Raw genomic sequence first — 13,709 nt, forward strand, 5'->3', positions numbered from 1 at the left:
CAAGTGTCTCTGACATAGAAACTAATACAAAATTACAAATTCCAAAGAGTCAGTTGGTTAAAAGAGGATGATTATATCTCCAATTTACATAGTTGTAATTCTGTTAAGTAAGGTGTATTATAATAAGATTTTAACATGTGAAATTTTAGGAAAAAAACTATGTATTGATATTTCGAAATTTGTGCTGAGGTAAACAATTGTAAAATTTGCTTCAGTATCTGTTTAATAACAGCACTAGTTTAAAATCTTAGAAACAAGAACATTTTTTTTTTGATGATCGATCTGTATGAATGTTGTTTTGTTTGCTTCAGTGAAATATTTCAAGTAAGTGGTGTACTTGTTTTCTTTTTGCTTGTAGTCATTCTTTATCTGCCTTTATTTTCTCTTGCTACACTATACATCTACTCTGGGCAATTCCAGTAAAATATTTATCCAACAGGAACAATAAAAATAAAGAATTCTATGCATAGTGGTGCCGGAGAAACTGTAGCCTATACATTTTGAATTAAGTCACTTCTATTGTGTCAAACCTCGAGTCCTACTGTTGGGTACATAATTTACTGGAATAGCTTTTAAAAAATAATGATGTAGATATTTATCACAAATTAGATAGCGAGATTGTCTCCCTTTTATTAACAGGTCTCACACAACTATTTATTTCACTATATGTTATTACCAATGACTACATCCCCTCAATCGCTCATTTGAAGTTCAAATGTTGTGAAATTTATATCAAATTAGAGTTTGAAGATTTCCCTACCAGAACAATGATGTTATTGGATAGGTTTAATAGCATATAAGCACACCAGTAATTGGAAGGCAGTAACCCTGATATTCACAGTGGACAGGGGAACCCCAACTTGGAAATTTCCGCCTTTTTACACCTGGATTCTGGAATCCTACATCTTTCAACTTGAACAGAAGTGTATATTTTTTATTTTTTAAATCTCAAGACTCTACTCTTTATTCTCGTATATAGAAAGTACCCATTACATATGTTATTTAATCAGAAAATAGCTACAAACCTAAGAAACACATTTTCTTCAGGGACTTGGCTCAGGTGAAACACTAGCTGATTGAGTGAATTAGTTGAGTGAGACCTTAGCAATGTGTAAATATGAGGTTGTCTCCCTTATATTTAGTTGCATGTTTAACATCACTTGTATCTTTTATGGTGTAAAGCATGTGTTGTGAATATAGAAATGATTATACCTTTCTCTATCAAATTAAGGCAAGGTTTAAAAGTATGGGATGTTTTTATTACTGGTGTATATTGTCCAGACGACTTTTTAGCACTGGATAGAAACTTTAAATACATTTCATTGGTATGCAAGATACTGATTAATTATGAAGAGCGTTTCATTATGTTTGAACTGTTACCAAACGTTTATCCTTAGAAGGTGTGTGAGTGGGTCGAGTACTTATTTGCAGCTTACAGTTCTATTTGCATACTTGATCTGTTCAGAGATATTACTGGTTTCTAGTTTGATTTTAATGCTTCCATTTATTAGCCCACCATCATCAGATGGTGGGCTATTCAAATCGCCCTGCGTCCGTGGTCCGTCGTCCGTCCGTCCGTCCCTCCGTCCGTCCCTCCGTCCGTCCCTCCGTCCGTAAACAATTCTTGTTATCGCTATTTCTCAGAAAGTACTGAAGGGATCTTTCTCAAATTTCATATGAAGGTTCCCCTTGGTGCCTAGTTATGCATATTGCGTTTTGAGACCAATCGGAAAACAACATGGCCGACAGGCAGCCATCTTGGATTTTGACAATTGAAGTTTGTTATCGCTATTTCTCAGAAAGTACTGAAGGGATCTTTCTCAAATTTCATATGTAGGTTCCCCTTGGTGCCTAGTTATGCATATTGCGTTTTGAGACCAATCGGAAAACAACATCGCCGACAGGCAGCCATCTTGGATTTTGACAATTGAAGTTTGTTATCGCTATTTCTGAGAAAGTACTGAAGGGATCTTTCTCAAATTTCATATGAAGGTTCCCCTTGGTGCCTAGTTATGCATATTGCATTTTGAGACCAATTGGATAACAACATGGCCGACAGGCAGCCATCTTGGATTTTGACAATTGAAGTTTGTTATCGCTATTTCTGAGAAAGTACTGAAGGGATCTTTCTCAAATTTCATATGAAGGTTCCCCTTGGTGCCTAGTTATGCATATTGCGTTTTGAGACCAATCAGGGAAAAAAAATGGCCGACAGGCAGCCATCTTGGATTTTGACAATTGAAGTTTGTTATCGCTATTTCTCAGAAAGTACTGAAGGGATCTTTCTCAAATTTCATATGTAGGTTCCCCTCGGTGCCTGGTTATGCATATTGCATTTTGAGACCAATCTGAAAATAACATGGCCGACAGGCAGCCATCTTGGATTTTGACAATTGAAGTTTGTTATCGCTATTTCTCAGAAAGTACTGAAGGGATCTTTCTCAAATTTCATATGTAGGTTCCCCTTGGTGCCTCTTTATGCATATTGCGTTTTGAGACCAATCGGAAAACAACATGGCCGACAGGCAGCCATCTTGGATTTGACAATTGAAGTTTGTTATCGCTATTTCTGAGAAAGTATTGAAGGGATCTTTCTCAAATTTCATATGTAAGTTTCCCTTGGTGCCTAGTTATGCATATTGCGTTTTGAGACCAATCTGAAAACAACATGGCCGACAGGCAGCCATCTTGGATTTTGACAACTGAAGTTTGTTATCGCTATTTCTGAGAAAGTACTGAAGGGATCTTTCTCAAATTTCATATGGAGGTTCCCCTTGGTGCCTCATTATGCTTATTGCATTTTGAGATCAATTGGAAAACAATATGGCAGACAGACCGCCATCTTGGATTTTGACAATTTAAGTTTGTTATCTCTATTTCTCAAAGTACTGAAGGGATCTTTCTCAAATTTCATATGTAGGTTCCCCTTGGTCCCTTGTATTGCATTTTTGGACCAGTCTGTCCTGAAAACAACCTGGCAAACAAACAGCCATTATCGTTAAATCTCAAATTTCTTATATAGCTAGGATTCCCTTGTTTGAAAAGTACTGGAGGGATATCTCAATTTGCACAGATTAGTAAAAGGAAGGGAAAAATAGAGAGAAGATCAATCTGACATAGAACCTATAAAGATCATTCAATGGTGGGCGCCAAGATCCCTCTGGGATCTCTTGTTAATACATACTGTTATGCCAGTGTCTACTGAAAAAAATACTTATGGTAATTGTATTTCCTTTTTGCGTATACAAAATGTAGTCTTAAAGAAATACAGTTACCAAAATGATCGATGTATTTAATTTAATATCATTAAAAGCAAGTTAAGTTTAAATTGATTACAGTGAAATAACAATTCAACAACTTATCATATTGAAGTAAACCATAAGTAATAAAAATGGGGGTAATGTTCGTATGCTAATTCACACAGAAAGTTTCATTGTCTTTTTACAGAGATGGAAAAGAATCATTTGAATATAACAAGGGAAGAACAACTGATGACCTTGTCAGCTTTATGAAAAAGTAAGTTTTGGTGCTGTTAAATATGTATTAAATCTTGGGAAAGAATGGGTTACTGTAAGATCGAACCATAGTTCAATCTGAAATATTAAAAATTATAAATGAAATAATAAATTATATCGTTGTTTATTAAGTTAAATTGTCAAAAAGTGAGTAATGTTTTCCATAACTTCAAGTTTGTCAGTGTAAATGATATTACAGTCGAACCCACTTAATTTGAAATCGGATATATTGAAATATCGTTTAATTTGAAGTGAAATACAATCCCCGTCAAAATGTCTTCTTTGTCTTTGTATTGTTTCATCGGTTATTTTGAAATCGGTTTATTTGAAATATTGTTTTATTTGAAAGGAAATTATTGCCCCCGGCAATGCTAAACCATTGTTTAGGTATCGCTTAAATTGAAAGTCGCCACGATTGGCTTAGATTATATAATTACCGGCCGTTACGGTACGTGCGTCCGATCAATAGATAGGTAGAAATGAAATTCTTATTTACACAATACAAATAAATTGTGACTTTTAATCATTAAATGCGTTTGTTATGAGCATGAATCTGTATTTGTTTACGAATTAACGTCGAGGGACACAGCTTATTTTGGCTTCTGCTACATATACACATCGGAATTGACTCTCATTTAACTATACGCGAGACAATTACAAATGACGAGGCCATTCTTAGGGATTCGACAGAAAATGATAACAACGTAACCAGAACAGTGATATTGACAACGACCCTCAAACGATTCGTGAAAATCCATCTATCATCGACGCACATGTCCGGTTTCAGATGGTAGTTTCTTGGAAAGTAGCCTGGATGTACCGGAAACTGTTTTCACGTGTGTCCCCGAACTCAACATAAACAAAAACAAGCAACAGTCGAAGACTTCTCCTGTCGAACTTCACATTATTTTTAATAAACTGTGAAACTATTATCATTTTGGAACCGATTGTAAATACTGACTAAGTAAAATCAACTACAGTGTATATTGAACAATGGTGTGTTGTTTGACGTAGCGCGGTACTGAAATATGTCGGCAAAAGGCTGGATCCCGGTTATATTGAAAACCGGTTAATTTGAAGTATTTTTCCATTCCCCGAGCATTTCAATATAACCGGGTTCGACTGTACATTATTGTATTTCAGTCTAAGTTTGTCAGTGTAAATAATGTGTTTCAGTCCAAGTTTGTCAGTGTAAATGATATTACATTATCGTATTTCAGTCCAAGTTTGTCAGTGTAAATGATATTACATTATTGTGTTTCAGTCCAAGTTTGTCAGTGTAAATGATATTACATTATTGTGTTTCAGTCCAAGTGCTAAGCAGTCACCACCTCCATCCAAAGAAGAATCCTGGAGTGATGTCCCAAGTGGCGTTAAACATCTCACAGATGACAATTTCTCATCAGTGATGGCTAAAATGGATTCAGCCCTAGTCATGTTTTATGCCCCTTGGTGTGGACACTGCAAAAAGGCCAAGCCAGCATTCCAGGCTGCAGCTGATAAGTTAGCAGCAATGGAGAAGTCTCGTGCATTGGTTGCAGTTGATTGTACTGTAGCCCATGGTAAGAACAGATTTAAGTGAATGAAATCTAACCTTGCAATGTCGTCTGGTGATGTATAGAACAATCGAAAAGGATAACATATAACTCTTGATAGTGATAACTGATCAGACTTAAACACAGTCCAAATTAACCAATACAATGAGTGCCTTGCATACCTGACACAATATATAGAGGTGATGGTGCCCTGTACTAAGTAAGATTGTAAATAAAGTTCTTTTTGTTTTCAAATTGTATATGTCTCTAGTATCATTAAAAGAAGACCTTTATTTTCCTTTAGAGCTTTAAGTCAGGGTAACTGTTAAAAATGGATGATAAAACATTTTCTTAAAACACACTAAATTGATAAGATGATCAAAAGGACCTGTTTATTGTGGTGATGTGTTGATCATTCAAGTGAAAACACCACGACACTGCACGGGGACTTGGCACAAGTTTCCAACCCAAGGTTCATATACATTTAGCAGAGGAACAAATTTCTTACTTAATGTCTTATGTATTATGAACATGTATATAGAACTTTGGTAGGAAGTTAGTTCCAAGTCCCTGTGAATCATGGCACTAGGTAGGTCCAAGTATATCTAGATTCCAGACATATTGACAAAATTGGTGTGAATTCTTTATGAACCCCAAGATACCACTGCCATCTGTCTGTATTTTACTGGGCTCTTACTATTTCAGTTTGTTTTGTTATGTGACTATTAGTTTGTAAATGTTTTAATGGTACTCTGAATTTATATCCTTGCCCTTTAATAGTTTATTAACAGTGAATTTTCTTCATAAATGATTTGAATATTTTGAATTAAATTTATCAACTGATTTCAAAGGAAATTACTCTTTTAAAAGGCATGACCTTTTTTTCTCTATTTTCAGACACTTGTGAGAAAACAAAAATAGAAGGCTTCCCTACTTTTAAGTTATATGTGAAGGGAGACTACCTCATCGAGTACAATGGTGGAAGATCTGAAGATGAATTCCTCAAATACATTCTCAATGCACCATCTGTTAATAATAAAGAAGAATTATAACATAATGAAATCCAATTTTAGAAATATTTATATAAAAAATATATGAAATAAAATTTTATAATGTCTTAATTCTTGTTTGCTTCTTTCTTCTAGACATCAGTAGTCCAGGATAATGACACATTGACTGTTTAATTCTTTTATTTCTTGAACGAAGATTGGTGGTTTATAGATTATTTCCTTAATTTTTGTCAAGTATGTGGATCATGACAGTAGTCTTAAGATTGAAATTTCAGTTATCATTAAAGACTTTGGTCAAAGTTGGGAAAATTGACAAAAATGTGATATCCAGATTTAGTCCATATTTTAGCATGATCCTGGGGTGTGTAGGTGGTATTAGGTAATGACAAGGATCAATAGCAGTTGGTCTGTATCGCTCACCTGTTCTGCAGTTTGTAAAGTGACAACTTCAACCCCAAATCAATACTCTTTCTTTTCAGTAACTGGAATCTTGATGTTCGGGAACAAATATTTTCATAAACTTGAGTACATTTGGCCCCTGTGACCTTATAAAGGACATTTATTTGAAAAAAAACCACTTGATAGGTCTTCAACTAGACATGTTTTTGCCAAAATATCATGACCTTTGCCCTCTTGGTTTATATTTGAAAGAAGTCATTTGCAGATTTAAACACACTTGACCTTTTCAATGTAGGTTGATATTGTAATTTTGTTTACAAAAAGAAAATCCACAGGCCTCTTTGTTATCTAGAAGAAACAAGTTTCACTATATTATTATTTTTACTTCAAAATTCATTCAAATATACATACATTTTTATAATTTGGTATCGGATAACAAGCTTATATTAATTTATTGCTTACAAGATGTCAATACATCGAATCCCTGTGGTTTTCAAAGGAGAGCAAGGTCGTTAATTTGAATAATCTTGAAAGTCCTTCGTCCAAGCATGGTAAATGTACCGACTGAATATCATTAACCTGTTTGTCCTGGTCATTGAAAAAATTTTGATTTGATTTCAACATGTTTTTATTGCCATAAATCAAAGCAAAAAGGATTGGGCACTTTGGTTTGGTTTGGTTTATTTTGTTTAACGTCCTATTAACATCTAAGGTCATTTAAGGACGGCCTCCCGTGTGTGTGACATGCATGCGTGTGGTGAGTGCGTATGTGTGTGTTGGGAGGCTGCGGTATGTTCGTGTTATGTCTCCTTGTGATAGGCCGGAACTTTTGCCGATTTATAGTGCTACCTCACTAAAGCATACTGCCGAAGACACCCAGCAGCACACCCCACCCGGTCACATTATACTGACAACGGGCGAACCAGTCGTCCCACTCGAAATGAGCTGAGCGCTAAGCAGGAGTAGCAACTACCATTTTTAAAGACTCTGGTATGTCTCGGCTAGGGGACAGAACCCAAAACGCTCAACTAAAGGCCAAAAGTGAGGCATTGTCAAGGGAGACATTAGGAAGAAGAAAGTTGTTAGGAAAGAAGAGAAAAGATAAGATCCCAAGTTTAGTCGCCTCTTACGATCATGCAATTGGGCACAACTTATAACAACATTATTAAAGCCTTTTCCAAAATAATTACAAAGGTTCAACATTTGGCAAAAAGAGAGTGTGAAAGTCATCAATTAAATATTTTTGTGACATGTAAAAAAATGTTAACTAACTGCACTGACAACAAAGATTTTTTAAATGAATATATATATATCCTGAAGCTGGAAAGTCTTGGTTTCAATCAAAGTCAATAATTTTGTTGCAGACAGATTACTTTGACTGTAGTCATCAGACACATAGTTTTTCCTTACCGTTTTCCTCATCAATTTCTAGCTGTAATAGTATGTGGCTTTTTCAAAACAATTAGTTAAACGTTCCAACCCCTGTTAATTTTCCTTTTTTTCTGGAGTTATGGCCTTTTAAAGATAGGAATTTCTCTTAATTACCCGATTTTTAGACTATTTTTTCACTAAACTTGCTACATCAATTTATTACTTAGTATGTGTCTTTACGATTACAGTTTGAACAAAAATGTTTGTCAAAAATTCCCTTGTTTTTTGCTGGAGTTATGGTCCTTTGCACATAGGTTATTATCAACAGTTTTTTAGCCTTTATTTTCACTATCGCTTGCCTCGTTGAAGTGACTTGTGGCTTATGTATAATTGATTACAGATCAAGTTTGAACCCTGTATTAGTATTCTTGATTTTGTTGGAGTTGGGGTCCTTTGCGCATAGGACATTCTCGTAATGGTTTTCCATATTTCCAGCTGCTTGCCGTATCAGTTTCTGATTTTGTATGAGATTTAATCATAATGGATTAGAGTTAATATCCTGAATCAATAATTTTTAGTTCGCCTCTTTTAAGAGAGGGGGGGCTTATGTTGTCACTCCAGTGTTGGCATTGATTTCTTAATGTTGTATTTGGTACAAGTGTTGAAAGGAATCAGTACTATTTTCTGGAGTTGAATATATTTCATGATGATAATTTCAAAACTTTCTACGATGCAAGACCTTATTTAAGCTAAATCTATTTTACCTTTAAATATTGGTTTCGTGTTCATATTTTGTGATAGATTCCAGTTGGTGAACATGTACACAACCCTTAATTCTAGTGCAAGGTACAGTGATATTCAATGTGAGATGAGCTTTGTACTGAAGACGGTGTTCTTGTTTAATCTGGAGTTATAACCCTTTGCATATATAGGATATTCCTACTTTTTTAGCTCACCTGGACCGAAGGTCCGGTGAGCTTATGCCATGGCGCGGCGTCCGTCGTCTTATTGGATTTTGACCAAATTTGGTCAGAAACATCCTTGGCAGAAGGGGATCAGATTTATTATGTTATGAATTGATTTGAACCCTGTTTGGTCAGAAACATCCTTTGGGGAAGGGGAACAGATTTTGCATAAATGGTGACTCTGACCCCCAAGGGGCCAAAGGGGCGGGGCCTAATGGGGAAATAGAGGTAATTTCTTCAAATCGCTACTAGTCATAAAGTTATGAATGGATTTGAACCCAGTTTGGTCAGAAACATCCTTTGGGGAAGGGGAACAGATTTTGCATAAATGGTGACTCTGACCCCCAAGGGGCCAAAGGGGCGGGGCCTAATGGGGAAATAGAGGTAATTCCTTCAAATCGCTACTAGTCATGAAGTTATGAATGGATTTGAACCCAATTTGGTCAGAAACATCCCTTGGGGAAGGGGAACAGATTTTGCATAAATGGTGACTCTGACCCCCAAGGGGCCAAAGGGGCGGGGCCCAATAGGGGAAATTGAGGCAATTCCTTTAATTCGCTACTAGTCATAAAGTTATGAATGGATTTAAACCCAATTTGGTAAGAAACATTCTTGGGGGAAGGGGAACAGATTTTGCATTAATGGTGACTCTGATCCCTAAGGGGCCTGAGGGGCGGGGCCCAATAGGGGAAATTGAGTTAATTCCTAAAAATCGCTACTTGTCATAAAATGAATGGATTTGAACCCAATTTGGTCAGAAACATCCTTCAGGGAACGGGAACAGATTTTGCATAAATGGTTACTCTGACCCCCAAGGGGCCAAAGGGGTGGGGCCCAATAGGGGAAATTGAGGCAATTCCTTTAAATCGCTACTTGTCATAAAGTTATGAATGGATTTGAACCCAATTTAGTAAGAAACAGCCTTTGGGGAAGGGGAACAGATTTTGCATAAATGGTTACTCTGACCCCAAGGGGCCAAAGGGGCGGGGCCTAATGGGGAAATAGAGGTAATTCCTTCAAATCGCTACTAGTCATAAAGTTATGAATGGATTTGAACCCAATTTGGTCTGAAACATTCTTATGTAAAGGTGAACAGATTTTGCATAAATGATGACTCTGACTCCCAAAGGACCAAAGGGGCGGGGCCTAATGGGGAAACAGAGGTAATATCTTTAAATCACTACTAGTCATAAAGTTATGAAAGGATTAATATTTGAACCCAATTTGGTCAAAAACATCATTGGGGGAAGGGAACAGATTTTGCATAAATGGTGACTCTGATCCCTAAGGGGCCAAAGGGGGGCATGGCCCCATATGGGAAATAGAGGTAATTCCTTTAAATTGCTACTAGTTATACAGTTATGAATTGTTTTTAACACAATTTAGTAAGAAACATTCTTATGTAAAGGTGAACAGATTTTGCATAAATGATGACTCTGACTCCCAAAGGACCAAAGGGGCGGGGCCTAATGGGGAAACAGAGGTAATATCTTTAAATCACTACTAGTCATAAAGTTATGAAAGGATTTGAACCCAATTTGGTCAAAAACATCATTGGGGGAAGGGGAACAGATTTTGCATAAATGGTGACTCTGATCCCTAAGGGGCCAAAGGGGGGCATGGCCCCATATGGGAAATGGAGGTAATTCCTTTAAATCGCTACTAGCCGTAAATTTATGAATGGATTTGAACCCAATTTAGTAAGAAACATTCTTTGGGGAAGGGGAACAGACTTTGCATAAATGGTGACTTGACCCCCGAGGGGCCAAAGAGGCGGGGCCCCATATGGGAAATAGAGGTAATTCCTTTAAATCGCTACTAGTCATAAAGTTATGAATGAATTTGAACCCAATTTGGTAAGAAACATTCTTGGGGGGAAGGGGAACAGATTTTGCATAAATGGTGACTCTGACCCCCGAGGGGCAAAAGGGCAGGGCCCCATATGGGAAATAGAGGTAATTCCTTTAAAGCACTACTAGTCATAAAGTTATAAATGCATGTTGTAAACTCAGAGAGTCTGGACTTCATTATTTCTTTAAAGCAGTTGGGATCCCCACGCTATAACCATATATAGAATTGTTTGAGGTTAACAAACAAAAGGAATTGAACATTATTTTGACATTTGGTCAAATCCAACCAGGTGAGCGATACAGGCCCCATGGGCCTCTTGTTTTTGCTATCACTTGTCACATCCTTGTAACCCGACACATGACTCTTTCATGAATAAGGGATTACAGTTCCAGTTCAATCCTTGTGTACAGTAATGCTTTCACATGCTGACCATGAATTCAAAATGTCACCCTTTCAATTACCTATGGTAAATGAGTGCTGGCTAGTTTTGTCTTATTCGATCAACATAACAAACCTAAATCATAATGGAATAAACAATATTTAATATCAAAACAACTTTTTTTAAATAATCATTTAGAAAATGAACCATTTCAGAACAATATTATCGAACTTGCCTGCTCTAAAATTCAGATGGACATATTCTTTTATATTAATCAGTTGTACAGTGTAATCGGATGGCTTTGACATGATAAACTATGTCTGCAAAAATATCCTGAACTTCGTTCATACCTCCTGTGTGACCCATTAATTCACAAATTATCAACTTTTTGCATGTATTTGCATATACTTCTACACTCAAAATTTTGAAGAAATTCACAAAATATAAATTACTGTCCAGCTGAACCCAAAATTGTGTTCCATTCTCAATCAGCACATGTTTATGAGATGAAGTTGATGACTAAGAACTGATGACATTGAATGGTCCCCGCTACTTCTTCATTGGTTCATGGCCGTCTGAATTTTTACAAAACTTTTCAAGTTCATTCCTGTAGAAAACAAACATAAAAGTTTCTACAATGTAAATATGATATTACATATTTGTCGCACAAAACCATACTTCTGTGGCATCTTTGGGGCATGAACAAGAGAGGAATTTATTATGTCGTTTGAGATAAAATGATTATCAGCATTAGTTAAAGCTTTATGATCATGAAGTTAACAGAAATAAATCATTACATATATCATGAAAATTAATTGCAATTACTATCTGATCATGAGCTACAAAAATGTACCTAATTTTTAAATTTGAGGTAATTTAAACCTAACAGACAAGAATGTCTTCAATTCATTTCAAAATAGTCTTCAATTCATTTCAAAATAAACTCCATCTAAAGAAAAAGACACGCAGTTTAAAATAAGCTAATTACTACTAACTTATTATCAAATTAAGAACCTCTACTGTATTTATTCTAGTAAACTGTAAAACCAATTATGGGTAATCATTGACTAGTATATCATTATGTGCAACCTTTCCCATCATGAGTGACAACTTACCTTAACTGTACTGATAAATCATCATCTACATTGTCATCATCCCAGTTATCCTCCCACACATTAATATCCTTTTCATCTTCATCTGCACTATTCCAGTCTAGAAAAAAAGGTTTTGTTTTAAATTACTAAGCGCTGATAAAGATGAAGCTGTAAGACAAAGTACAATAAATTTGTAAAACCATAAACTATTATCACAGAAAAGATATGCTAGACTTTATATAACATGAAGTGCCATAAAAATAAACACGGCATTAGATCTAGCTATATTATCCATGCAAGGGCTAGGGCTTAAACTGGGGAAGTGTCGCTTTCAAAAGGCAGTATACACAATGTCATGTACATGTACACTCTCCTACACAATTGTAATGGTCTTTTACAATGATTGATACTCTGGCCAGTTTTACACATTCTATGCACAGGTACTTGGGGTAAGAAATTACATTTGTATATATATACTATATAGCCTCGTATTACTATGTAATACGAGGCTATATAGTATATATATACAAATGTAATTTCTTACCCCAAGTACCTGTGATTCTATGGTGAAAAGATCTATGAAAATGAAATTATCATTATCTACTTGATGTGTATTGACAAGACTTTTTTTAGTAATTTAATTTGTTCAGATGGTGAATGCAATCATAATTGAAAATAAGAAGCCGGGTCTGTATAATATACAATATAATATTAATGCAACACTTGCTAGGCAGCTAAACTCTATGGCTAATTATTTGTTTTTATGCAAGGAAAAGGGTCAGATATAAATCCCCTACTGAGTTAGCCTCTGACATTGCTTGGAGAAAGGCAAATCGAGAATCTGATAATGACAATGCAGAAAATATCAGACTGAATATCTTGCGATAAAATCACAAAAAAAGCATTATATTATCTTTAACGGTGGCTTCTGGGTAACTTAAGATGAAAGAATATAATAAACCTTCTGCTGGAAATTCTTCAAATTCATCATCTTCTTCCAGTAGCCCGAGGTCCGGCTTCTTTTCTTTCTCCTCCTTCTTGGGTTTGTCTTTGTCGGCCATGCTGAATTTTTTTGAAGATTGAAGAGCGACGCGAAGGGAAAGAACTCGCGTAATTCCAGTTACCTCCCGTAGGACATGGCTCGTGTGCAGTTCGGCTAGGTAGTCGAAATTTCATATGGATGCTTTTATAGACCCCCCACATGTCTCTTACCTCGCTTAATCTCTCTTTTTTTTTCAGAAAAAAATTGTTGACGGTTTAGCATTCAACCATACATATTGTAGCTACGTCACTCACATGTAAATTACTAAAACAGAAAAAGTGTAACAGTAATGCATTGATTTGCCTTCTGAAAATGTTAAAACTCGCTGGGCTACTGAATGCCCTATTTAACGACAAGTTATTCATGGCAGTTTCAAGTAAACAGGGTGGTGCGGAAATCTCGACCTCTCTATGAAGGTCACATTTCTATAGTGACCGTTTTTCTGCCTCCCATTTGGCAGTCTTTATAGAGAAATATTGTTGATTCATTAGATTCTAATATTAAAAATATATTTATAGGCCTACATTGTATATATTTCAAAAATAATT

At 35.8% G+C, this 13,709-nt stretch overlaps 2 protein-coding genes across 2 annotated transcripts in view; one reads left to right on the forward strand and one right to left on the reverse strand.

Annotated features, from left to right (window-relative positions):
- Positions 1 to 6,171, forward strand: part of LOC117321655 (protein disulfide-isomerase A5-like) — a 30,386-nt gene extending 24,215 nt beyond the window's left edge. The window contains exons 22-25 of the mRNA XM_033876161.1: positions 312 to 324; positions 3,448 to 3,516; positions 4,824 to 5,077; positions 5,948 to 6,171. Coding sequence (XP_033732052.1) covers positions 312 to 324; positions 3,448 to 3,516; positions 4,824 to 5,077; positions 5,948 to 6,102 — 491 coding nt within the window. The 3' untranslated portion in view covers positions 6,103 to 6,171. The remainder of the gene's footprint in view (positions 1 to 311; positions 325 to 3,447; positions 3,517 to 4,823; positions 5,078 to 5,947) is intronic.
- A 5,002-nt stretch (positions 6,172 to 11,173) lies between these two features.
- On the reverse strand, positions 11,174 to 13,251 carry LOC117321656 (26S proteasome complex subunit SEM1-like). The gene is made up of 3 exons (XM_033876163.1): positions 13,081 to 13,251; positions 12,141 to 12,237; positions 11,174 to 11,632 (listed from the first exon to the last, which is right to left on the reverse strand). Exons 1-3 carry the CDS (start codon positions 13,178 to 13,180, stop codon positions 11,575 to 11,577), a joined length of 255 nt encoding a protein of 84 aa, XP_033732054.1. The 5' UTR covers positions 13,181 to 13,251; the 3' UTR covers positions 11,174 to 11,574.
- Between the last annotated feature and the right edge of the window lie 458 nt (positions 13,252 to 13,709).

This window comes from Pecten maximus, chromosome 2, assembly GCF_902652985.1.
Source record: "Pecten maximus chromosome 2, xPecMax1.1, whole genome shotgun sequence".
NCBI lineage: Eukaryota > Metazoa > Mollusca > Bivalvia > Pectinida > Pectinidae > Pecten > Pecten maximus.